At 37.6% G+C, this 26,427-nt stretch overlaps 1 protein-coding gene across 9 annotated transcripts in view; it reads right to left on the bottom strand.

The window, feature by feature from the left end:
• UTRN (utrophin) overlaps positions 1–26,427 on the bottom strand; it is a 374,126-nt gene that overhangs the window by 47,211 nt on the left and 300,488 nt on the right. For all 9 annotated transcript variants that reach the window (XM_030500119.1, XM_030500120.1, XM_030500121.1 and 6 more), the window contains 4 exons: positions 22,955–23,015; positions 12,384–12,445; positions 11,321–11,395; positions 5,309–5,510 (listed from right to left, as the gene is read on the bottom strand). In XM_030500119.1, coding sequence (XP_030355979.1) covers positions 5,309–5,510; positions 11,321–11,395; positions 12,384–12,445; positions 22,955–23,015 — 400 coding nt within the window. The remainder of the gene's footprint in view (positions 1–5,308; positions 5,511–11,320; positions 11,396–12,383; positions 12,446–22,954; positions 23,016–26,427) is intronic.

Raw genomic sequence — 26,427 nt, forward strand, 5'->3', positions numbered from 1 at the left:
TAGTGGGGAAAGGGAGAGCAAAGAGAGGTGATGGGAAGGAGGAAATAAATCCCTATTTTTTCAGGTGATTCTGTTGTCTCTACATATGCATCTGGCAGGCTCTGGCCTATATGCCTTCACCCACTGCCAGTCAAGAGGTGGCACAGAACCCAGAAGTAATTTAACTTTTAAATCTGCCAAAATAAGTGTTAAAAGGTATGCATAATTTCCAGGCATGGTAGGACAGTGCGCTGAAAGTATATAGAGGACTAGTTTAGTGGGGGAATCAGCTAACTAGATCAAGGTCAAGGGCATAAGAGGGTACCATGCTACATGAGTAGAAGCTGGATTGAGAGCACATGCAACTTTGTTGCATAGCTTGGACTCTCCATCCAAGTAGAGAGCAACCACTCAGCTGTTTCAGAGATCCAACACAGCTGCAGAGAATAAAAAAAAGCAACTTTATATAAAAACTGATGACTGTCACTACTGCACAATGACAAGTAAATGAGAGGGGAAAAAAGGTAAGCGAGAAATGGCTCTAGTAGCAGAAGAGAAAGGAAGACCACTTTTATCCTACATCTTACTACAGGAGATACTGGAACTACAGGATGCAGAAGAGGAGAGGATGAAAGATAACAGAGGCAACAGACACAAGCTACACCCCATCCATTCCCTTGCTAATCCTATAACAACTGAACTCCAAACAAATGAAACAACTACAATACCAACTTTTCTACATCAGGAGCAAGCTGTGTGGAGCATTTGGGATTCATATAATACAGTTTAGTACTACTTGGCTACAGGAACATCTCATCTGCAGAACAGTGTGCTAAATCCTAAACCAAACATTTCTGTTTCTGCTCAAACACTGCAGAAATTCAATGATAGACATTACGCTGGGTTTAAATTATCTGCAGGTATGTCTTTCCAGGAAAATGAGCTTAGTAAACTTTCCAAAAATTTTCCATAATCATGCAACCATCATATGCAAAATTCATTCCTTTTTCTTATATCCTAACAGATTTAGTACCCAAAACTTATTTGACAGGCAAACAACATGGTCTGTGCCACAGTCAAAACAGAGGCCTGTGACACTTGCAAATTGTAAATGTACTAATCAGGATATAATTAATATTAGATTGCTGCATAGTAGCATACAAAACTATTGTTTAACAACGTTATGCAAGTATTCTGTAGTATCGCAATAGCATAGCCAGACATAATACATAAGTATTTTACCTAAGAATGTGAACAATGTGAATGCCAAAGGGGCAGTGATGGGCACAGCTGCACACAGGACTTAGCCAGATAAGAAAAAGCTGCCAGACGGAGGACAAGATTAAGTATAAGATATTGCAAACAGGAACACACCATAAGGATGACTGACAAATGAACAGAAACCAAGATAAGCAATACCAAAATCACAGGAACCCTATGTTCTCCAGGGATGTGGGGCAATAGCATAAAAGCATCAGGCACTAGCAAGGAAAACTGGAGGAGGAAGATGATGAGCCCACTTCAGTTCAGACTTCTCTTGTCAAAGAGCTCTCAAGGCTAGTCAACACTGACATTGCATCTAAGGACTACCACAGACCGCAGATATCAATTATCTACACAACCCAGCAACAGAAGGCAGCCTGTTAGATCTCTGCCTCTCCATGATCAACCACAGAGAAGTCAGTTAAAGGAGCTCATCTTCCTGTTCTACGGCCATGTCCTTCCTAGAGCACTTCTCACTACTATCACAGCCTGCTAAGCTGCTCCCACAGAGTCCTCTGTGAATCAAGACAACTATCATCAGCACAAGGAATGCAATTGGAGTGCACACAGAAAACTTCCATCAGCTACCATCAAAACCAAGGCATATAGTTAAGGCTGACTGAGCAGGTCTCTCATCCTCCTCATTCCTCAGAAGTTCAGATTTTGCTGAAATTAACACACTAGTAAAGCCTGGGATATTAACTCAGCAGGGTGCTAGAATCTGCCAGGTGTACCAGTGCAACAAGAAATAACAAAGTTGTAATTCTTCAGGCAAAGACTGGGCCATAGAGAATGATCATGAAAGACAGCTTTGATCATATGGAAAATGTAAGCAGAAGTGCCATAACATAGATATCCTTTTAGACTAATGTACCAAAGCAATTCAATTTAAAAGAAGGCATTATCAGAAGTATCCTAACTTCAAAAAACCCAAGAAAATTTAAAAGTTGAAATACAAGAAGTCAGACAAACATTGCATGACATTAAGAACAGTGCCTGTGAAAGTTTCTTCTTGAGTAATTCTGACTGAAATAAAGAGTCACCACCCACAATTAGTACATGTATTCTATATTATGTATGACAGATTAAAATAGCTGAAACAACTTATTTCAAGGGGCGCTAAAATATTCCATTGGTACTGAAAGCTATCAGTTCATATCATATAAATAATGTTTGGAGATTTTAGCAAATTTGACAGTATATAGTCCAGAACAATAACCACTGGCTATTGCTGTTGGATGATTTAAACACAGGCCTGGTCAAATGATTTCATAGAGCAATTTCCTTCACAGCTCTCTTTGTAAAATGCAATGCATTTATTTTTAATAAATCTCTAACCAAACCAAGGAACTTTAAGTTTGGAAAATGTTTATAGGGCAGATGTTGCTGCCTGGAACAACCTTTGAGTCCTTGAAGAAGTGAAAGCCACTGAATAAATTTAATGTTTCTCTCCTCTACACAGCTTGAAGAATGAATCATTCCTGATGTGTCAAAAAATACCAGAACACAACAGACTATTTCTAAAAATAAACTGATTCTTTTCAAGGGCCAAAGACATCTGTAGGTAAGTCAGAAGAACGACTTAGTTTGCCATCAATCTGTGAATCGGTAATTAAATTTCAGGTTAATAGCATGCAACCAACATGCTTTTTGTAGACAGTTTAATGATTTGAAACATTGTATATGTATAACACCAATGCAATAAACAATGGAAATGCCAAGACACAAATTAGCTCTTTCCTAAAGGCCAATTTAAAAAAACAAAACAAAACAAAAACCAGCTTAAAATTGGTGCCTATTCTTCCAGCATTTTTTTTTTCTCCTGGAGTACATTTGAAAGGGGAGCAAGGAAACACACTATAAAAGATAATTTTATCTCAGAAAACCTTCATCTTCTATTTTTCAAAGTTTGACCAAAGATTGAAGTCTTTTATCAGATTGAAGTATTATCTACACTAAAGCTTTCAACACAATAATCAAGGCAAATGGGAGCAACAGGAAACATTACTGAAAGAAAGGTTCATTGCTTACTATGTGCATTTTACATATGAGCAGATCAAACAACCAACTTCTACCTGAAGTTAGTAAAAAAAGGTAAGTTGAAGAAAATATAATGGATTTGTAATCAATCTGGAGAAAAGCCAAAAACAAACAAACAAAAAAACCAAAACCAAAAAACCCCCCCAAAAAACAACAAAAAAACCCCAAACAAAACCCCCACAAAACAAAACCAACAACAAAACCAGTAACTACAAAAAAACTTCTCTGACATTATTAAACCTCTTACTTGAAATAAACAACAACATAAGTCAAGCAACCCACTTGATCTACTACTCGATTTGCAATTGAGTTCTGCAAAATGAAAATAAGAAGTCCCAGTCAATGTTTGATGGGCTGTCAATTTTTCCAGCAGTAATGATGAGTCCAACTAACAGAAATGTCACAATATTAAAGAGCAATATTCAAATTCCAAAGCATAATACATAGTTAGCACATCAGTAATAAGTTGTTGTATGTACTCTGTCCCATCCTTCCCTCTCCTCTACCACAATAATTAAAATAACAATAAAATAAAATATCCCTAAAGTATAGGAGTACTGGCACACAGTCCTCGGGGTAGGGGGGGAGGGGTGGAGGCAGGGAGGGGAAAGGCAAAAAGCTGTGAACTGTTAGAATTTGGCACTGATTGAGTGAACATAGCGAAGGTACTGCATACATCAACAGGCAACAACTCTTGCAAAGACAGGTATAAGAATTTCTATCATTATTCAAGAAATAATTTTGCTCTTTCCATCTTCAAATGAAGAAAAAGGAAGTCTGGACTTATAATTCTCTGTATAACTCTGAACTAAAGCATATATCCAATTAGGCAAACTAAAGCAACCACCCCATGTATGGCACTACTGTGTCTTTAGTCAGCTGCAGAAGAGTCCTGAAATGCTGTTGCTCAAGCAATGTAAATCGATACATCATATGGGATGTAGAAGCTGATAGAAACCAAGTCTTTTCCCAGTTTTTACTATGGAAGGGAGAAGACAATAGTGAACACCACTAAAAAAAATGAGCAACAAACTCATGACTCAAAACCACAACTAAATAAAAGGATACTGATTGTAGGTCATGCAGGCTGACAAAGTGCAGAGAGGTCAGAGTTTCACATTCAGCAGAAGAAAGAAGTGTCTGGGGACTCAGAAAGGGCTGGCCAAAATCATAAGGGGCTGCTGGAGTGGACTTTTTTATGTCCTCTGAGGCTCAGTCCTCTCTCTGGAAATAATGGACATGTATAACCCACAAGTTCTTACTGTAAGGATCCTGAAACATTCTTGAGGCAAACTCACAGTTGATCAGAGAAATACAGCTTTACTGTCACAACCAGGACAGGTGGCTCACATAGGACCAGCATTCAGAACTGACAGAAGGCAGAAAGTGCTGGAAGCAAGCCATGACACCAGTGGCCCTCCAGAATGAGACAGGCTTTAGCGCTGAGATTGGAAGAACCACCATGCAACAGAAGATTCAGGACAGGGAGCTCCGCCAGGATTATGGCATGCAAGTAACTAAGTGTAAAATAAATAACAAAACTGTCCCCACCTGCAGCAGATATAGGATCTGGTACAAATGGCAGACAATATGGGCAATTTTGAACATTTACAGAAGGAACACAGCTAAAGCAGCGTATCCAGTTCTCTACTCAGATACAAATTTTTGAAATCCATTCAATGTTTCTTTGGTAGTAGTATAAATGCAGTGTAATGATAGTTCAATGCATCTGAGCAGGATAGCATAAGAAACATCTCATTATAAGCAACTGCACATTCATTACTAAGTCAAAAATACCAGAAGGTATAACTTTTTATTAAAGAACATCTCAAGGCTTTATAATTTTTCTATTATCATGGACACTTCCTCAAGAAAGTGAGACACAACAGTCCCATAAGTCTAGCATTTTTGATATGTCATGTCACATGTGCAAAAATCACCAGAGTTCTGCCTCCATGGTTTATACTTTGTTAATACTGTATTAAGTTCCTGGGATACACACTGTGAATAAAGACTTGTTACTTACCTATCATATACATTGAGTAGCCAGTTAAGACACATGTCTACACAGAGAGGAACATTCACCATATCTTTGTGTTTCTCTTCAAGTCCACTGTAGATGGTTGTGAGGCAGCTGATCACATCCTGGACACCAATCAGCTGGTCATTTTGACTCAACTTGTGCTGTTTGAAAATTTCACTTGATGTGTTCAGGTCCAATAGGTCCACTAACAAAAGATGATTTAAAAAAAAAAAAAAAAGAAAGAAAAAAGGTGTTACTATAGATGCTTGAGCATAGCATTCACAATACTTGTTCACGTGCATACTGTAGCAAATGTAGCTGCAGACAATTAGCCAAGAACTAGCTTTCATTAAGTAATATTACGGTGAAAAACTGTTCTCTGTGATAAGTCAACAGCATTTTGGTACTATATATTTAAAAAAACAGGATCAATGAGAACACCACAATGACACTGCACAGCTCAGAAGAATATTTAAAAAGCCACTGAAGTAATCTCTGTAATTAGAGGATCCTAACTTCAGATGTACGCACACTGGCTTAGAGGATTCCTCACATTTACCATAAAGCTGAATCCCAGTAAGTGACTATCCCATTAAGTGGCTTTTGATTCAACCAAAAAAAGAACAAACTCTTCAGTAACAACATTCTCTTAAATGCAGTAGGAATGTTCTGAGGCCTGATTAACTGAACAGCGGCTTACATCAGGGCTTAAAGGAAAGCAGGCAGAAAGACACAGGGAAATTATTTGTTGTAGTTTTCTAGAACACTAAATGTTATGCTTTCATGAAAAATATTTTTATCTCCTTTATTACAGGATTCTTCCTATAAGCAGTTGGTGATGCTATGGGTATCCTACAGGTGAGAAGGGTTTCGCTTCCCAAACCACACAAATATGATTGCGAAAATCTGGGGTTTGCATCGTGAAAATTAAAAGCTGTCAATGAGCTCTTCTAATTCCTTTTACAAAACAAAGTAGAAAAGAGGAAACTTATTATGATGTTAAAGAAGGAAGAATAGTGTAAGTCAAAGGGTGGTATAAACCTCTGTGAGATTTTTTTTAATAGAAGGGGGGACTATAGAGAAATAAAAAACAAAGTTGCAATACATTAGTATCCTTGCTACAGGGTATGCGACATGAAGTTGAAGTATATTCCAAGCTCATACAGAGCTGTTTCAGGAGAGCCAGTAACACATTTACGCTATAAATGTCATCTCTCAAAGGAAATGAAACATGACAGTCTCAGATGTGTTGTAAATTGCTCTGCACCAATAACGTTAAATAAGGATCTCAAAAAGGCAGTCTGTGCAAATCAGGTAAGTCTAGCTTGGGCTGGAAAATAAGTACAGCAGAAAAAGTAGGCGGAAGACAACATTACCCACTCTGATCAAATCTGTCAAGAACTCAGTGATCATTTACCAAAAGATAAGGTTATGTGCCAAAAGAAGGTTCAGAGGGGACCTTATCACTCTCTACAACTACCTGAAGGGAGGAAGGAGAGAGGAGGCGGCTGATCTCCCAAGTAACAAGTGATAGGACAAGAGGTAACGGTCTCAAGCTGCGCCAGGGGAGGTTTAGATTGGATGTTAGGAAAAACGTCTCCACCGAAAGGGTGATCAGGTGTTGGAACAGGCTGCCCTGGGAAGTGGAGGAATCACCGTCCCTGGAAGCATTCGAAAACTGTGCAGATGAGGCCCTCAGTGGCATGGTTTAGTGGTGGACTTGGCAGTCCTGGGGTAACAGCTGGACTTGATCATCTTAAAGGCCTTTTCTAACATAGCTGATTCTATGATTCCCAATCCCTTTTACCCAGTCTACCCCTCCTCATATCACTGTAAATGAGAAACGTTACCTTACAGCCCTTGCCTTTCCTCTCCCTCACTGACATCAGTACATGCTATTCTAACTTTACAGCATCAGCATCAGACTTGCAGGGGTTTTACATTTGCCTTATCTTTTTTTTCTTCCCTCCCTCAAGCCCATCTCTTGGGCTTGCAAACAAATGCCAGTCATATATTTACCAAACAGGCAGAATGCTAACTGCTGCAAAACATCTTGCCATTAGTTTGACCTGAGGTAGTCAAAGTATTTGGCAGTACACTGCAGCATTATCTTCTACAGTAGCTGGAAAATATGTAATACACTGGAAAAGGCTGACAGGCATATTTAAAACCAAAACAAAACCACCAACCCCACACATCACAATGCAACGTAGACTATTTTTTGTGATTCTATGATTTCTATAAGTTTTTAAATAAACTGTGTTTATGCAAATGGAGAAAAGCTAACCTGAGACTCGCATGCCTTTACTGGCACAAAGCTTACTATACACAGCTTTTAGTGCATTTTTGAAGTACCATTTTGCATCTGTTTGAATATGCCGAACAACCAATCCTGCTGTTAACCACCAAATGGGCACAAGGGTCATTTCTTTCCTTTCTGCAGTGAGGAGACTTTTCTAAAGGAAAACTATAAACAGAAACCACATCATTCAGCAGGGTTCAAGCAGATGTGAGTGACTGACTCAGGAGCAAGTAGTTACATGCAGCTGATCTGAGGTTGCTGAAGCTCTACAGAAAACAGGCAGGCATTGCTAGGGAGCTTTTGTATCAGCAAGACCTTGTGAATGATAGCAGTTCCTTTAAAAGACTGCATGGCTAAGCAAAGTCTACACAGCTCTCGCTTTTAGTCTGGTGTGTGCCTTAATCTTCATCCCTTAACCTTGCTGATATTCCTATTAGCATTCATATATTTTAAATCACCCAGCAGAGCTCAGTGACAGAATTCTGAATATACATGGTGATTTTGCTCCCTTTTTCTCTTCTAGTACTATATTTCAGTATCTGGGGCAATATAATTTCTTGAAAACAAGCTAAAGTATGCTGCATGAGAATAAATACGACAGTCAGGGTCTGGTGTTACATAGCTGCCCAGTACGACTGCAACACAGGATACTCTCTCTGGCCCCATTTTTCTTCTGGCACAGTGGAAAAGTGCTCTCAGTATGTCTGCCCCACATAATCTGAGAGAGAGAAGCTAAGAATTTGTTCTTTCCAACCTGCAACCTTTCTCAGCTTCCTGAAAAATAAATACACTTAAGTACATACGCACATATTAGTCTCTGCAGGAGTCTACTTTCCAAAAAACAGAAAAAGGTGGAACTTGACTACTTTCCCCTTTCTAAAGGAGGATGGGAGGGAGTAACTTCCCCAGAACCATGGGTTTTTGATGCTTACCAAGACCAAAGACACAGAAAGGAGAGCTGGCATCAGCAAAGTTTTACAAAGTATAGTTTTCAAATTACATACTCCTGAACCTACTTGTATAGTACTAATACTGTGTCACCAGTCCTCACAGCAAAGTCAAAATCCATCATGTGCAAGTGAGACTGTGCATCCTGCTTCAACTGTGCCCTTGGAGTTCTCAGCGAAAACGCCTTTGCAGTTATACACACACTGAGGCTGTGACAGCAATTTGTCACAGTTTACAGTTTACAATGACCTCATTTTCTAGTGATTTGTTTTCACATTTTCTTTGCCTTAGCATGTAAGCCTTTCTGAAGTATTCTGCATCCAAACACCTTTAAAAACCATCCACAGTTAAAATTACAGGAAATACAGTGGAGGATTACAGAAACTCAGACCACAGAATGAATGGCAGGGGCACAGAAGATGACTCTTTTCCTATCTTAAAACAAACCCACCAACAAACAACAGCCAAAACCAGAATTCTTAATAGGGCTTAACCACTCTCCCCTTCCTCAGAGAGGAGGTGCTAGCACATGCTGTGTTTTGGCTATCTCAGAAGTCATTCATGGGACAGAATGAGGCTGAGAATCATCACAGTCAAAGGGAATTTGACCCATTCCCTGGCAAGAAATAATCAGCTAGGCAAAGAACGACAAAAGGAACAGCACTGATTATATTTCTGAAGGTGGTCTTAAAATTGTGTCAGATGACAAGTTCCTGTTCAAAGACAGAAAATTCTTGTAGCATTTAGCTTTGTGGATAATCTGCAATGTTTTTCTTGAAAAACCACAATGTTGTGTTCTCAAGAAATACATCGATCCTTGGTCAACTATGTGTGTGTAGTAAAGACAAAGAATTCTTTTAGCTGTTGACTCTCCTCCAGAGAGATGGAGCAAGCAAACAGCTTCATAAACAGCAAGTCAGACTGGGTCTGTAGAGATGACAGTTTTACTCTTGGCTCTTTCAAATTGGATTGTTCTCTTTACTTCTTACTATTTCCCACAGTCCTCCTTCCCCTGAAACTAGAAACCATATTCGCTTTGGTAAGAAGGCACTTTTGAGACCTGTGAATGAGGAGAGTTAACTATTGCAGTTATTACAGAAATTGATATATTTTGCAGTAAAAGCAAGAGCAGGAAGTATGTTCCTCCTCAAGGCTCATTAGAAGGAATGAAAGTGAAGTTTGTTCTATACCGGTCACTAGAAAATCTATATGCCTGTCAGAAATAGGCAGCATGATTAGCATCCATCCTGTGCAGCCTGTTTTTTCACTCTTCCCTGGGGAGCAGCATGCACAAGGAGAATTTTACTTTGCTTCCTGGTTTCTTGCTTTGCTTTTATTTTTTAGGTACATGTTGATGCATACTTTATATCCTGCACACTGATAAGCGGAAAGCTCATAATGCTCTTTAGTCTTGCTGGGAGATAAAATTATAGCCTTTGGTGGGACCATATACCTTGCACAGAGAGGGTCTAGGCTATGCGAAAGAAATACAGTTTTTCTCTCAACACTGTCAGACAATCTTTCAAAGGACAGGTGCTGCTTCTTCCTGAATGTAATACCTTGAACTCAAGATCTCAAACTTGATTTGAAATTCTGTGACAAGCCAGCATGGCATATGAGGAAATGGTGAGAGGTACTCCCAAGAGCCTGTGCTGTTGCTAGCTAGCTTTCCTGAGTAGCTAGCTACCATCTCAGGCACAGCTTCACTTGGGATAATGTGTATCTGAAGTCCAGCTTAGAAGCTATTGTCAAGATCAGCTGTCTTCTAGGCTGGAAGGAAAACTAACCACCTGGAGGGTGAGAAGGGACCCCTCTTTGTGCAACTCTTTCCTTGCATCATTAGGATGGCTTTGCCCCTCATGTGTTTCTACTCAGACTGCAGTACCGTACACCCTTCAGGGCTGAAAAGTCCTTTCACAGAAAGGACTCCTGAATTTAAAGAAGAAAATTTAGTAATTTTGTATATTTTTATACCAGGTTGCCAAAACTTTTCAAAAGATCTAAAATCTGCAGCCTTCACACTCATTCATAATCCACATCTCCTTCCAAAATTGTCCAGTTCCTGTTTTTTTTTCTATTCCACTCTATTTTCTTCCCAGTAGATGCTTGGGTTTATGTCTTTTCCATTAATAGTCCTAATAATTTCTAAAATTCATATTCTCATCATCTCTACAACAGAATTTTTTGCACTCCTTCCTTTTTGTACACCTTCATTTCCCCAGTTCTGCTTCAGCTAGTTTTCCTCCACACACCCTCTCTCCTCTGCCTTCTCACAAAATCTCACTTCCTTCTAAGCTTTGTGCCCTTTCAGTTATCTTCCTTGTCTTCAAGTCTTTCCTCTTTCTATAATATGAATCATTTCCATATTTCATCAAACTATTAGTTCAATGTCATTTTGCATAGAATAAAAAACCTGAATTTATATCAAAGGTCAGGATTTTAGCTCACTTCACATTGGTTTGTATCTGCTTGTATTAGGAGCAGCACGTTAAGAGGTCCAACATTTATTTTCTTATCACTTCTCAAAGCATTCTTAGTGGGCATACCATTTCAACTTACCTGTTGCATGCCTTTTTTATTAACTGATTTTATTTATTTGCAATAATGACACACACTATCGGCAAGTCTTCCTGCCATTTTGTTGGTTGACAACCTGCCGAGGATGTATCTGGCCCTTTGTTTAACATTAATGTTGTTAGAGTTAAGCTGACCCTCCCTTTCCCAAGTACTGTAGAAGAACAATTTGTCTCAAAGGCCAAACTCACAGCACAGTGTTTTCTGCAGTCTTCGGATTTTGATGGCTGTGCGGTAGGCAGAGAAGCGTACGTTGTTCAAGTCAGCTGAAACAGCAGAACAGAAATATGAGCAGCCCTAAAAATAATCTGGAAGTTTCCTCTACATATTAATTTCACATTTTGGAAGAAATCTGATATCCCTTCTCTTCTCTGCAATGAATTAATAGGATATAACAGAACAAATAAAACAAACTGAGAGGTTGGGACCTCAGTCCAATCCGACTTCAGGGAAAGCCTCCTGACTCTGACAGTCCAGGGCCTTCAGAGATGGGCACACCAGAAATCCTAACATTATCTTGGTGCATGTAGTACATATATGATAGAATTTTATATACATATTAAGCAGCATTAAGTACTTTACAGACAAGTGCTCAAATACAGTAAGTTTCTCAAATAATTTACAACTCCATCAGATAATATACAAGAAACAGAAGGCAGCAAAGGTCACAGTAAGGGAAACAAAAAATGGTATTTTAAGCCATAATTTCTGTGCCGTGACTTTCTAAACAGTACTTTGAAAGGGACAGTAAGATAACCATAAGCTCTACTTTAAAAACTGACAGGTATTGTAACATTTTTCCTCACTTAACAGTATGTTACCCTTTCGCTTCTTAGAAAGGGACATTTCACAATAAATGTAGATGTTAGCAGGGCACATTGAACTAGTTGTACCATCATATGGTCTAGCCTTTACTGAAAGCATAGATGCTCGGCTTTATTACAAAAATCAGTTCACTGCAGACTGGCATCCTGCTTTAAACACACAGACTGCCAGCATCATTGGATAATCCCTAGTGGATTTAAAGAAATTAACTCTGCATTAAACCACAGAGTCAGAGCATATTGTTCAGAATTAAAATTACTGAAAGACAACACACATGACATGATCAAGGCAGGAGTTTTCACGCAAAGTGTCTCATTGCAAGGTGGGTAATGTGCTGTAATACACAACTGGGACAGGGTCAGCAATCAAAGTAGCTTTTACTCATGGAATGAATATCACATAATGGTTTATTTTAAGAAAATCACTCACCTAAGGACTGGAAGAGATCAGTCATTTTAGGATGATCCCAACAGGTTGTCTGTGTCTCATGACTACAAAGGAATGAGGTAATCAAAGTTTCAGGTAACACACATACACACTTCCAAAGAACAAAACCCCAAAGATACTCTGATTTTCTGTTTAAGTGGGAAGAAATCCCTCAGCTCTTTAATTAAAATGCATGATCTGAGCCACTTAGCTCCTTGATTTTTCAATCACAAACTTAGACAGACAATAGCCCACCCATATTTAACAATATTTACTTTTGATTCTAAGTGTGACTGTACCAGTTGAACTCTGACCTTGCAGCAAGTGAGGCACACTAATAAGGCAAAAATGCAAAATTTCCTGGTGCTGTAGCACAATAAAAATATTTGTAAAACCACTGTAAAAATAAAAAGCATTAAGGTTTTATTTCAAACTTCCTTGCATATCTGAACACACATATCAGACTACATACAATGATTTTGAGCTTTACCTGTAACACATCATAGAATCATTTAGGTTGGAAAGAACCTTTAAGATCGAGCACAATGGAAAGCCTGATCACCGTTCAAACCCCCAATGAACAGGTATCTTCATTTAGGGGGTGTGTTCTACACTAGTGCTCACAGAATAGACAGTGAATAGGCAGCAGTACTTAATCCACCGTTTAGCACTGATGTTTCAATTCACCACAGTCTCAAGTACGCAGCCATAGGGGTCAAAACTTGTATTATATCACATCTACTGAAATCTCCAATTCTTTTCTACGAGTCACATTTTCTTGTATTTATCAATATTAATTGCTGAAAAGATTGCACAATCTTGCCTCACAAACTATTTACATTTGAATTATATTTTAAAGAAAATTAATTAGTGAAATTATGTTAAAAAGATCTTATTATTCCCTTTAAAAATTAACAATGAAAAATAAATGATGCTAAGTTAGCAAATCTAACAGCAATAAGCAGAGAATACCATGTATTTTAGCTTTGTTTCCGTTTAAAAAATTAATATGCACACATTTCCCCCCCCACACACACGGAGGTATGCAGGTTCCACATACAGGTTGTAACTAATGACTTTTCATGGCACTTTGCCATTAAATGCAGTGGACTGTATTTTCAGTTGGAATATATAAATGGCTGTACCTCAGTGAGTGCACAGTAATTCATCACCATCAATTATTTTTTTTCTAATTGAAAAGCCAATTAAGAAAGAACCCTTTTATGCCAGGTAGTACAAAAAAAAAAGAAAAAGGGCCAGAGACAGGACAGGTCCTACCAAGGGAAGGCAGGCTCCAAGCAAAGTAAGTGCTGAGGTCCCTTCTTTACATTACTCTGATATTCACTAGTGGAAAGTGCATGCAATAGGTCTCTGCACAGGGTATATGATCTTCACTTTACACTCCATACACTAGGGTGACCTTTCCAGCTTTGAGTCTGGTCTCCACAGTCAGCTTTTCCCTGCCATTAGGCTTAACTCTCTGCCATGGGTCTCATTTGTATGTCTGGCATCATGACAACTTTGTGAAGTGTTTTTCATGGAAGTTCATAGACAAAATATGTATTTCTAATTAATACAGTTTAGGTATAAATCTTTTTTTTCTGCTCTTTGTGATTATTTTCTAAAACAACTGAAAGTAGGGAGAAGAGAGAACACATTTTCTCTGAACTTCAACTTCTATTTGGTTTCAGTTTGATAGTATCACATGAATTGCATTTACGTTTCAAATTCTAAATGAGGTTGCCAACGCTCTGATATGCTGAACTCCGGAACTAAGACATACCATATCTAAATCAGTGTTTTTGCAGTTTCTAGAAAGACTGCTTTTGAAACAGCACTATGTTTATCCTTGTCCAGAAAAGTCATTTCAAAAACAAGAAGCTTGACAATTACTTTCCTGGAAGGGGCACACCAATAAATCATCATGAAGCCAATAACAAGAAAGGATGTATCTGGGTTTGGTGCTGTGCCAAGGTAAAGGCAACTGACTGTCCAGCATTCTCAAAAACCCTGGCATGAAAAACCTACAGTATATTAGAAAAAACAACAAATACAGCCTCAGTAAATAGGAACAGAAAACACAATGGGTCATATGGATCAACTTATTATATAATCTCAAAACTAGTCCTGAAGTTGCCAAATATCTGCGATATCATGTTAAGCAGGATGCCACCACTATCATAGTGACAATTTAGAATTTATTTCTATTGACAAAACCCATTGCAACTGCCCACAGAAATGGATCCAACATGCAATCAGTTTAATAAAGTTTGTTTTAAGGAAATTGCTTCATCTCAACTTCCCTGACCAAAAAAAAACCCTGCCCCCACACAAAAAACCCCCATACTCACAAAAAACCCCAAACCAAACAAAAAAAAAAAAAAAAAAGACCAATACTAGTGCTTTTACTGTGAACATCAAAAGTGAAAAAGATTTCTTAGAGTTTTCTAAGAAAAGACTGAATTAAAACGCCTTGAAACTTCTATGTGAAGGTAGGTGGCAGTACTGTGACAGAAACTTTAAATATAGGTGTACGTAAAAATACATTTAACTAATTTAAATGCTGAAATATTAGTGCAAACACTGCATGTGAACAATATGCAATTTAGCAGAGTCAAATCCTGTTCACTGCCTTAGAAATTATCATGTCAAAATTAGCCATGATGGTAAGGACTTTGCTGAACCACAGCCTTTACTTCTCGGTTAACTATTTTTTGGCATTAAAAATGTTTCTTCATGTTTCCATGAAGAAATCTATTTCCTACTTGTGGGGTTTTATTAGCAGCAAATGCCTCTCTACACAAACAACAATGGACCAATAGCAGAAGTTGATTGGAAATGCTCTTTTTCTTGTAATAAATGGTTAGATTTTGATAGGTACAGAAACCTTTTCACTTCTTTTTTATTAAAAAAAAAAAAAAAAAAGTTTATATACCTGGATAATTTCTAGCTTTCCCCTCTCGTGCCCTCCCCAAAATATACTGATATACTCCAGTATGAATCTGTAATCCTTAATTAGGATGTGGGCAGATTTAATTGCAATTTGGATTCCAGATTCTAACTAATTTATAAACCCATACGTAATGAATAAGAGGTGGCATTACCAATCAAACTTAATTTCCTTAAATCAGGTTTTCAAGAAACAACAGTTTCATTATGGAAACCGTCTGCTTTAAGTACCTAGTTTCAGTAGCAGCTTTATCTGAAAGACTAAAAATCAGCTCAATTGTGACCACATGCTGTGCAAAAATGATGTTATTTTTTATATTTTGTGAGTGATTAACATGGAAAAGAAAAAAGTGGAGATACCCAAAATGTCTGCATCCTGCACTATCATCATGTTTCTCCATTTAATGTAGTGAATACCTGAAGAGCTAAATTTTCTCTTTACAGAAAAACACAGAACATGAAATTTATACCTAATAATGACCAGAAAATATTGTTATGTTTCTATTTTTATTTGAAAGAGAAATACATTTGTGTCAGACTGTGTATAGACTAATGGGTTTTGAAAACTTGTAACTCAGCTCTTTTGTATGCCACATAGATTACGTGAGAATGGAGGTGCAATGAACATCATTTGGTGGAACTGAAAAAAGACAAGAAAGAATCCCTTCATCCAAGTTTGTCCATAATTACCTAAAAGTCAGTACTACCTGACAGCTGCTAAATGACTACACAAGGTGAACATGACTATGCTAGCTTAATCCCAAAACACCTAGCAAGGAACTGTCCGTAACAGCTAAGCAATCCTGTACAGTGATCCAGCAGAGAAGAAGAATGGGCTCAGAGTGAGTGAATCACCAGCTCAAGAGTCTGTTCAGGTCAAAGGAGGCCATTGCCTCCATTGCTGTGGACAGTGCTACTACCACCACTGAACATATTCCACAGGTAGGATTCATTTAAGATAGAATTCATCCAAGCCAGACTACTCTGGACAGAGCTGAGGAAAAAAACATGTGACTGGAAATTTAAAAAGAGCTGTAGAAAACTGGGGGAGAGGGGAGGAATCAGTCTCAACAGCAACATTTCCTAATGCAAAGTTTTGTTTGATAACAATTTTGTAACATGCAGGGACTTTATGTGGATGCAAATTGATTTCCACAGGAAGAAAAAATGGGTGTGCAGATAACCTTCCTATGCTACAAATAAAACTGTCAGAGAAAGAACTCATTTTATTAGGTGCTCCATACAGGAGGCATGCAAGACAAAGTGCTTTCTGGTGATTTGGTTTGTAAAGCAGCTCTTTGAAATAAAATCTATCTTTCTCTGCTGTAGCTATGGTAGCTTTTGTGTTAGCTGCAAGACTAATGCAAGCAGATCATGCACTGAGAAACGTGTTCAGAAACTTTACAGTACCGGGTGGTCTGTAGCAGATGAGACAGACTTGATAAAACTGGGGGAAAATTTTCTGACCACAATCTCATAGCTCCTTTTATGCAAGTTCGTGACATAACAACCTACTCAGAAATACATGCGTCGCAGTAGCTACAATGGCCTGTCGGTGATTGCCCAGAGAGTAAAAGCAGATTTGCATGTGCTCATGCTTCTCTGATACTTTGCTCAGTAAACAGAAATAACATCAGACCTACAAAACCAAGGAAAATGATAAAAAAAAGATTATACACTTTCTCTGTATGTATATTACATGCATATGTGAAAGATGTCATCATTAGAGCAAAGGACCAGAAACTGTTAAATTAACAGAGTTGCTAAACCAAGGTAAGCAACTAAAGCAGTATGCAGTTCATTCCCAGAAGTGCTCCAGTCATCTCCTGAAGATTTCCAGGCAAAATGATTTTACTACATAATGAAGAAAGCTCCAACTTATTCCTCAGGAGGCCATAATTTTTGGTAAGTCCCAGAAAGTAATTAGGTTGAATTGGATGGATTGTTTTTACCACAGAGACACACAGGAAGCCTTAAGAAAATTTAGGCCTGTTATCTGCCAAGAAAGCGAAGAAATCCCATTTTCTGTATTTTTCCATAGAAGACAATCTGTAACTCCCAACGATGGAAAACTAAACCTGCAGAATCTAGTGGAATAGTGGAAATCTAGATTTGGAATGATGCTAAAGTTAAAAGACAGAAGACGACATGGTAATTTGTGAAAATACATGAGAAGTTTATAATTTTTAGTCATCTCACTGAACTTCAGAAAAGACTCAAAACAAGCATTTAGACAAAAGCAGACAAATCTACTGAGTCTTCCCTCTCTGTTACAACCACTGTGGTAGTTCTGTCCCAGGTCGCAGTGACACTCGCACCAAGGAGCACCTTCTCTGGCAAGTACTCTACGTAAACTTCAAGAAGAACTACTTGTAGAGTGAAGTGATATTTACTCTGAGTTAAAGTGAACAACAATTGGGCTCATTATTCATCTTTCATGTAGATGGAACTGGATAAAAACTTTTCAAGGTCCTAAGGAGCCCAGGTCACAAGATTTCATTCTGCACAGTGTGTGGTGTAGGGGATTTCTGCTATGACAGAAGTGAGCAGATCTTACAAGGCAGTAACACAAGTGGTGCAAACATGTTACATCTTCCCACTTGTTTCAGTAAGGAGAAAATTGAAAGTGTTTCACTGACTGAGCTACAAGAGAATTCATTCAGTGCTATTTTTAGCAGTTAATACAAAAAGTCTGAGTTATTCAGAGTCTGTCAGTCCTGTTCTGCAAAACTTAATGATGCAGTATAAGCCACACAGCAAAACGTGCATCCATGAATAGATTACATGACAAAACAGTGTAATTTAAAGTTTAAATGCCTTTGTGTATATCTCAGTAACTAAAAATAAACATTTTAACCATAAAATATTCCAAACTAAAAAAAGCTACATATTAATGAAGTGCTCTAAAACCTAAATGACAAACATTTACCCTTGCAATCTGTTTCTTATCCATTATGTTTGCTGGCAGCTTTCTATTATAATTGGCAAAGATAATCCATGTTAAAAACACTTCCTGGTTGTAAATACAGAATTGAGAAACAGTTAGCTTGCCATTTAACTTGTGATCTCTAGAAATAAGAGAACAGTCCTGTTGAAATGAATGAAGTTGTACATCTCCAGGTGCTGGCAAGCTGCCCATGGAGTTGTGGGGTGGAAAAAATAAAATTCAATTCCTTCTTTTTCAGCTTTTTGTCTACATGAAAGAATACTAGAGACAGGTTTGTGAGGTTTTTATCATCTCCTAGCGCAGGCAAGGCCTAATGCTGTGTTGATAATCACTGGCAAACACCACAAGATCAGACACTGAAACAATACTCTGGCATTGTGTTTAGCTGCTTTCTGTTCCTGTAATCAATTTGCACAAAATGTTACCTGAAATAAAGATCTTTACTGATCAGTAATGAATCAACAGCACTCAGAACTCTGACTTTGCTGCCCCTGCCAAATTTCAAATGGCACATCATCTCCACTTTACAAATGTGCATGGTGCTTTATCTAGATATACATGTTTTCTTTTTCTTTTTGTTTTTAAGGCCATTAGAAAATACTGTTTTGCGAAAAAGAGTTCGCATAATGCATTGCAAGGCTAATTACAAGGCAACCTAAGTAGAGGTTGGTGGAGCAATTTATATGCAGATATTTTGAAATCCCTCCAGAGAAAATGTACTACTGCATTTCTTTAATAGGAAACAAAGACCAGCATAGGAACTAGTAATTGAAGAAACTCTCAAAACCTGAAACTTCTATTACCTTTTTCTGCAAATTTTTTTTTTTTTCCCTTTTCTAAGGGAAATACTGCTATAGGAAGGGATAAAATGGGATTTTTAAGATGTCAGTGGTGCCAGTCTCTTTGCAGGATACCAGGGTGACTATGGAGTTTGATACTGATCAATTTGATAATTACACCAAGAAATTGCTCTCCCTATATAATGCCCAGCATGAGATTAAACTCACTGTGACCCTTTCTGTATTACCCTTTCATTTCTTCTGCACAATACAAATATGCAATAATTTATAGCAGTGAAAGGTACACAGCTGAAGAACACTTAAATTACAGTTAAAAGAACGACAATAAGAAATGCCAAACTGACTCCAAAGCCACCATGGTGTTCTGGCATGCTAAAGACTTCTTTCTCTGAGACACTCCTCTGTATGTGTGTAACTGCAAGTTACCTCTGGCATCAGGAAACAAACAGAATAAATGCTGCTCATCTGAAAATGCAGCCGTCTTGCATCTTTTTGACATTCTCCTTATAGATTCATTGCTACCTAAAGTAATCCCTCCTGCTTTCTAGTTGCCGTTCCCTAATTTTTTTTTTAAACTCCGTTCTCTGTGTGCAATTAAACTGTGAAGAGTGCAGTATTTTATTTATTGTTTTTAATACTCATCTTAACAGAGGTAGAACTACATCATCATCTGCAGCTATGTCACTTCCTGAATATTTTACATTTCTCATTCAAGGACACTCACAAAAAGCAATCAAAATGAAGTAAAGGTACGAATTTATGGTTGTCTAAGAGTAGTGTATGTTCTCATTCAGAATAAACGTAGCCTTTAAGACTTCAATAAGCATTTATTTCCTTTTCAAAATTAATTTTAAAAAATTCTCATTTTTCAGTCACCAATCATTGAATGATACTTTTATTCTCCTTGTTCTGCTTTTTTTTTTTTCTTTCTTATCCCATAAAATGCAGAACTGGTACCTTAAACCTTCTCCCTGAACATACAAGTCTTGCTATATGAGACAGTAAATATAACCGCTCTTGAATTACAGTTATTGAGACTCATCATAACTGTTTCTTTCACTCACGTTGTGTTTTATAAAGGCACCTCGTTCAAAGATGTTAGTACAATTAAACAAAAAAGGAAATTATTCTTTACCTCTATCCCAGAATTTATTTCTATATGAAGAAATCACTAAACCATTAAATCCTGTTGACTGTTCTCTTGAATTGTATTACAAAAGCTCATGTAATCACTACACTCAAGTAAGTTTTTTTGTGTTGCACTGTTTTCCTCTTTTCTTTAAACTGTATCTGAAATTTGGGAATGGAATAAAAGAATATTTAAAGCTAAGAGTACTCTCCAGCCTGATCATACCAAAGCAAATGAAGTTCAGAATCAGCTCTTTTCTGCTTTGTTTTCCACAACTCTGTGTTTTATCTAGCTGCTGCTGCCAATATTGAAGTTCAGATTAGTAAGCAATAAGTAGTGAAGGGAACTGCCAAGGTCATGCTGCTTGTCAGACTGTGGAGCTACTGAAATTCAGTATTCCTCCTCATGCTTTTTAAAATTAATAAATTCTACTGGCTACATGTAACATCATTCTTCTCTATTAAGACACAAGAATCAACACATTGCATCAACAGTGCGTGTCATGTTGAAAGTAGAGAAAGATTACTGGAAAAGTCTTCTTTGAGACGCAGTAGTTAATTCTTTTCACTTCATTAAAGCCATCCTCAATATGAACCAGTGGTCTCTACTTTTATAAAGACCTTGACTCTCACAGAACTTGTGCTACACTTCTGCCCCTTTATCAAACTTCCTGTGCGAGACCATTATAACAATTTCTGAGAGATGTTAGGGTTTGTTTCTCAGCCCTGACTGGCTTCATTGCCCAATCTAGCTCTAGGTCAGCCAACACACTACTACCAGAGCAATCCCACTGTATTAGTGGACACTTTGCCACCAAGTTGTGTGCATGCAGGACTTCACCTAGTGCACGCTCTGTAAAGCCTTACTTTCTTCTGAACTAATTGTGATAAAAAAAGATTTCTCAAAAACTGAACTCTGGCTGAGGTGGAGTAAGAGAGATGTCCAGAAATTTTTTAAAAAACAAACAACACCATATTATGAAGTATAAAAAAAGGATATGCACATGAAATATGGTAGTTAAAAATCTTTGCTTTGCTCAGCAGAGATCGGAAGCTTTAATCTTAGCCTGTTTCATCTGTTGTGGTGGTAGGACTATCCACTCTATGTCTATCCTCCAACTTTGAATGTGCTGGGGAGCTCCACAGATCCCCCCACAGTCCAAGTCACACACGGTGAACACTGCCAACTTTAGCTGCCAGGTCTGATGAAGTAAAGCAGGAACACGAGTTGCCATCTTTCAAAGCCCACTAAGGACGTACCCACAAGGGAAAAAAAAAAACTGTTTCAGGGTAGTTTTCCTCTTGCTCTCTGTAGTTTGACACTTTAGTGTTTTCTTTGAATTACTGCCATAGGGGTGATCATTTTCACTGCGCAGCTGCCTGAGTGTGGGCAGTCAGTGTGCCTCCACATCCAACCTCTGCCCTCTCTTCCACTCGCGACTAAGGGAGGCACCTCTACTCCCGGGTGTCACAGCTTTCTGTTGCTTCCTGAAAAACTTCTCAGCAAAGGCACAAATGCCTTTATAGAGAATCCAAGGATATTCACAGTAGGTTTTTCCTTTTTCTAGTTACTACTTAGACCCTTTAAAAAAAAATTAATCTTCATATCACAGTTTAAAATCAACCGTCACACCTCAGGAATGATAACAACAGATTTGATCAACATAGATTTACTGTTACCTGCTCTTCAAAGATCTCAAGCACTCATAAATTGTTTGAAGCACAAAATGTGGCACTTGGATTTATGACAGAGCGATATGCAGTAGTAAAAAGCCCTGACTGATGTTCTTTCAGAATGAATGATCGGCAGGTCCAACTCATAATCATCCCGTTGACTTAAAAAACCCTACTTTTTTTACAAATTTAAACCGATAACATTGTAACACAGATTTCCTTCAGCCTAAAATGAACTACTCTAGGTCTGGCTTACTATACACTGTACCTTCTTAAAATTTCATTTACCTCTCTGGCAAAAAGCTATCCTTCTCTCAAAGCTGCAATCTTTGACCTTTGAAGCACCAGCAAACAGTATATGGATAAATATTGATGGAATGAGAACATCCAAGTTAAGGACTGCTCAGAGTAGAACACATCAAAATCTCCACACTTCCACAACTAAGTATTCCTTACCATTTTCAAAATAAATATCTCAACCATTGCGCATTATAACCAAGGTATTTGTACAATTTTTGTCCATGTTTACATTAATGTTAAATTTACATTAATATTAAGCATTACAAAAACTTCCATAAGTTAATTAAAATAACAGGACAGTCAACACATATCTTATTTCTGAAGGAATTTTTTACAGAATGATGAATGGGCTCTATAGATATTAGTCACCACTGTTCTGCTATAGGTTATAAACGTTGCATTTTTAAATGCATTATGCATTCAGCTTTTTTTCCTTTACTCTACCGTTCATTATACTTTGGATGAGCCACACACATAACAGCAAGCCTAGCTTGAATACCAATACCATAATATAATACGGTAGCATCTCTGCTGTTTCCTATCAGTTTGAGTGGGCTTTTATGTTAAGGCTCGTCATTGACTTCTTTTTACGTATTTCTAAATTCTACAATTTGCAAAGCAATAAACACAAAAATATGTTATATGCAGCATAATACTATGTAGAGAAACTCTTGATAACATTTGTAGCTATTACTCAGTACCTATGTTTTTCTGCCAGGTTGTGGTGATAAGACCCTCTGTTATGCTTAAGGAAAAAAGAATCAAGACAAACTTACTTGATATAATAGGGCACTTTGTTATGCGAAACAGATCTCTGCCATGGAAACTGTACTGAGGCTGAGGAAATAAAGATAAGGTGATTATTAGAAAGCACCTTTAAAAAAAACAAATAAACAAACAAAAAAACCCCTATCTTTATGTTTTTATTTTACAACTAAAACACTTAAATAGGAACAAATAAAATTCCCCAGACAACTTTCAGTAATTAGAAAATCAGCTGGAGAAAACAACATCAATCTGTCAAGATTATTCTAGGCATCTATTTGAGGCCAATCTGGAAAACAAAACAATTGTGGTGATTCTACTTCAAAGGAGAATGATATATTCTGAGCAAGCAAGCTATCCATCCGGTGAAAATGGAGACACTGGTTTTCCTACAACAATACAATTATTATCAGTTTAAGGTTTGAAAATAAATGCTTCCACTACTATAATTAATGCTCTGCAACAGAACAAAAAGGAGAAATATGAACCTTATTTTTATTACTTACCAACCTTAGCGCCTATTTAAAACTCAAATTAATATTGATTAATACTGTATCACCAACAAAAAAGGCATTAAAACCTGCCCTTGGACTCCTTGCTGAACAGCAGTAATCTTTGCAGAATTTATGCTAGTCTGATACATGAGCAAATACCATCCATAACATCAAGAAGCCTTCTGCACAGTGAGTTACAAAAGGCATGAAGTCATACGTGATGCTACAACTCTGCTTATTTAAAGATCCCAGGAGAGAAGAGGGGAAAACTGTTCAGGCCGACAGGACTGCTGGTGCACAACTTAAAAGTAGCTATTTACTGAAGAACCATAGGTACATATGTGTCCTACCAGAAATTACTGGACTAGTGCCTGGTGAATTAGGGTTTCATTATAGAAGAAACTCACTTCACTAGATTCAGTGGAGAAGTAGAGACTGAAAGAACGGGTAGGAATAACCGATCATCACAATGGGATGAATTTAAAGTGTACACACATGCCAACACTTCCAAGACAAAAAGCCTACTCTTAGGTACTAACACCGCTTCTTAAAAACCTGGTAAAATGAGACACAGCTTTGATCCACACTGGATCTCAAGTAATTAAACTCTCAACAATGTAATTTTCTACAAGCATGGCTCAATTTAAAGCTCATCCCTCTTTAGGGAGAAAAAAAAAAAATCCATTTGAAAGTAACTCTCTCCTCTTCCCTTAAGACCTCTCAAGGCTGCAGCGAAGACTTCTAAGCTGCGTATGCCCCATAGGCTGGTGCTGCTGCAGAGAGGCAGGTCCCACCCTGCTCCTGCTTGGCTGTTCCCTGAGGGGTTTAATGGCTGTCACCTCTTCCTTGATCACACAAAATTTCATGCCTTATAATTTAAGAAATGTTTGTGTACTGAAATAAAGATTAACTGCGAAGAATATTTAGGAAATTACAGGAATCAAGTAAGCTACTTTATTCACTAGGAAAAATAAGAGAAAATTCCATATCACTACTTAAAGAAGAAAATAATATTTGCAATAAAGAGGTAGTTACCTGGTAAAGTTTCTTCAGTGTTGCAATTTGGCAGCTATGGTGGCTCTGGTACTACTACACTAATAAGTTAGATAACTAAGAAGAAAAATCTGGCCATAGTTTGTTTACGTACAATTTATGTGCTGTGACAAACTATAGATATTTTACACTGACATAGATATGGACTAAACAACATAATAAATTAAACTGTTAGTTATTACAGGCCAAGTCATATTCTGCCTATTTTGGAACAACCTTTCCAAAAACATTGCAAGTTCTTCACTGCATGAAGCTCTGCAAAATCATATTCCCATTCTTATTTAAGATTAGTTTCTTCATGAAAACTGAACAGAGTAGTTACTGATTCTGCCATTCACTAGCAGGCCTGCAGATATTAAGGCTGGACACCACTCAAAGATAATTTGAGCAGGCCAGTTGAAGACCTGGGCTATTTATTTGGAACATGTGGAGTTAGCACACTGTGGATCTTTTAAGACTACACAAAACACCACAGAGATGAGTGGATCATGTGCTTTAGAAAAAAAACAATGAATTACAGGAAAAAAACCCAAGCTATTGTTTCTAAAAGCAAGAGACAGCAAAACAACCTCTTTGCAAAGAGTCACAGATAATAAGGATTCTTCATCTTTACCTGTATTAGGGATGCGTAAAATTTACTGATCACTAACTTGCAAGGAGCTTACTTTACATTTCAAAAGCACTGAAAAAAAGAGCAATTACATTTTGCCTACAACTGATGGAAGAGGAAAAACAGCTTAGATAAGAGGGATCATAGACTGTAGTGCCCTACTAATACTGCTTTACCTCAGCCTCCTACTGTAGGACACTTTAGGAAAAAGACGATGCCATATTGTTTGCTACTCTTCAAAAATATTCTGAAGCACTTGCTTAGCAATGGTCTGGATGAATCCATATTATTGGTTTTCAAAAAGCTCCAAAAGCAGTATTAAACACTGCACTGTGTCTTTTTAGTAAAGAAATATTATTAGCCACTGCAGAGATGAAATCACTGGATTAATGGGACTGGAATCAGGGTGCTAGATAATCTCATCTAGAATGCCTTTTCAATGAAAAGATGAACCTGGTGAAATTATAAGGTCCCTTATAATGAATCTGATGAACAGGTAGAAAAAGTTTACAGATTAAATGACAACTAGGAGCTAGACATCTGAAAATAGTATGATGGCAAGCTATGGTCTCTTATTAGGATTTGAAGCAAGAAGGTGAGGTAAATTTAAATAGCTGCTGTCAGTGCAGCTTTGGTGATACAGATTTGTACAAGACATACATATCATACTCTCAGGTTTAGGAGTTTGAGATTATTTTATTCAGAATACCGCTTTACTTGTTCCTCACAGAAGTCATTTATGGCTGCTAAAAAGTTTTGAAACATTTCATTTAGAATATGCACTATTTCAAGCTGTCAGGATAAAACCTTCATTTTTCCAGATTTAATGATTTTTTTATTAATTTCCTTTGAAGTTACTGTGCTTGACTTTCACTTAACAGACTTTATATAAAGTGTAGGTATTAAGTTCTGTAACTCTGTCTAGTTCAAGCTCTTAAAACAGGTTTGGTTCTTTTAAGAAGTTTTTGCTGTAGTTTGTGTGGAGAAAGAGGTCATTTGTTTTTAGCAAATAATTTAAAGGGGTGACTGCATATTATTTGGTTTTGGAGAAGTGTAGTACTTACTTGGCTATAGCTTTTTGCAGTACTACCAACAGGCATTCTGTTCTGATCAACTTGCCATTCTTGACTTTTGTATGTAACATAAACTGAATGTTCCCCTAAGCCTGGAGAAGATGCCCTAAGCAAGGCTGAGGCATGCTGATAAGCCACTGCATAGTCTCTTTGGAAATAATTCTATGAATGTTTTATCAAGCAACAAAGCCAGTTCACACTCAGTCTTTTGAATACAATTATTTGTTGTGGCACACTGCAACCTAAATCAAGGA

The sequence above is a fragment of the Strigops habroptila genome, chromosome 10 (genome assembly GCF_004027225.2).
Source record: "Strigops habroptila isolate Jane chromosome 10, bStrHab1.2.pri, whole genome shotgun sequence".
Taxonomy (NCBI): Eukaryota; Metazoa; Chordata; class Aves; order Psittaciformes; family Psittacidae; genus Strigops; species Strigops habroptila.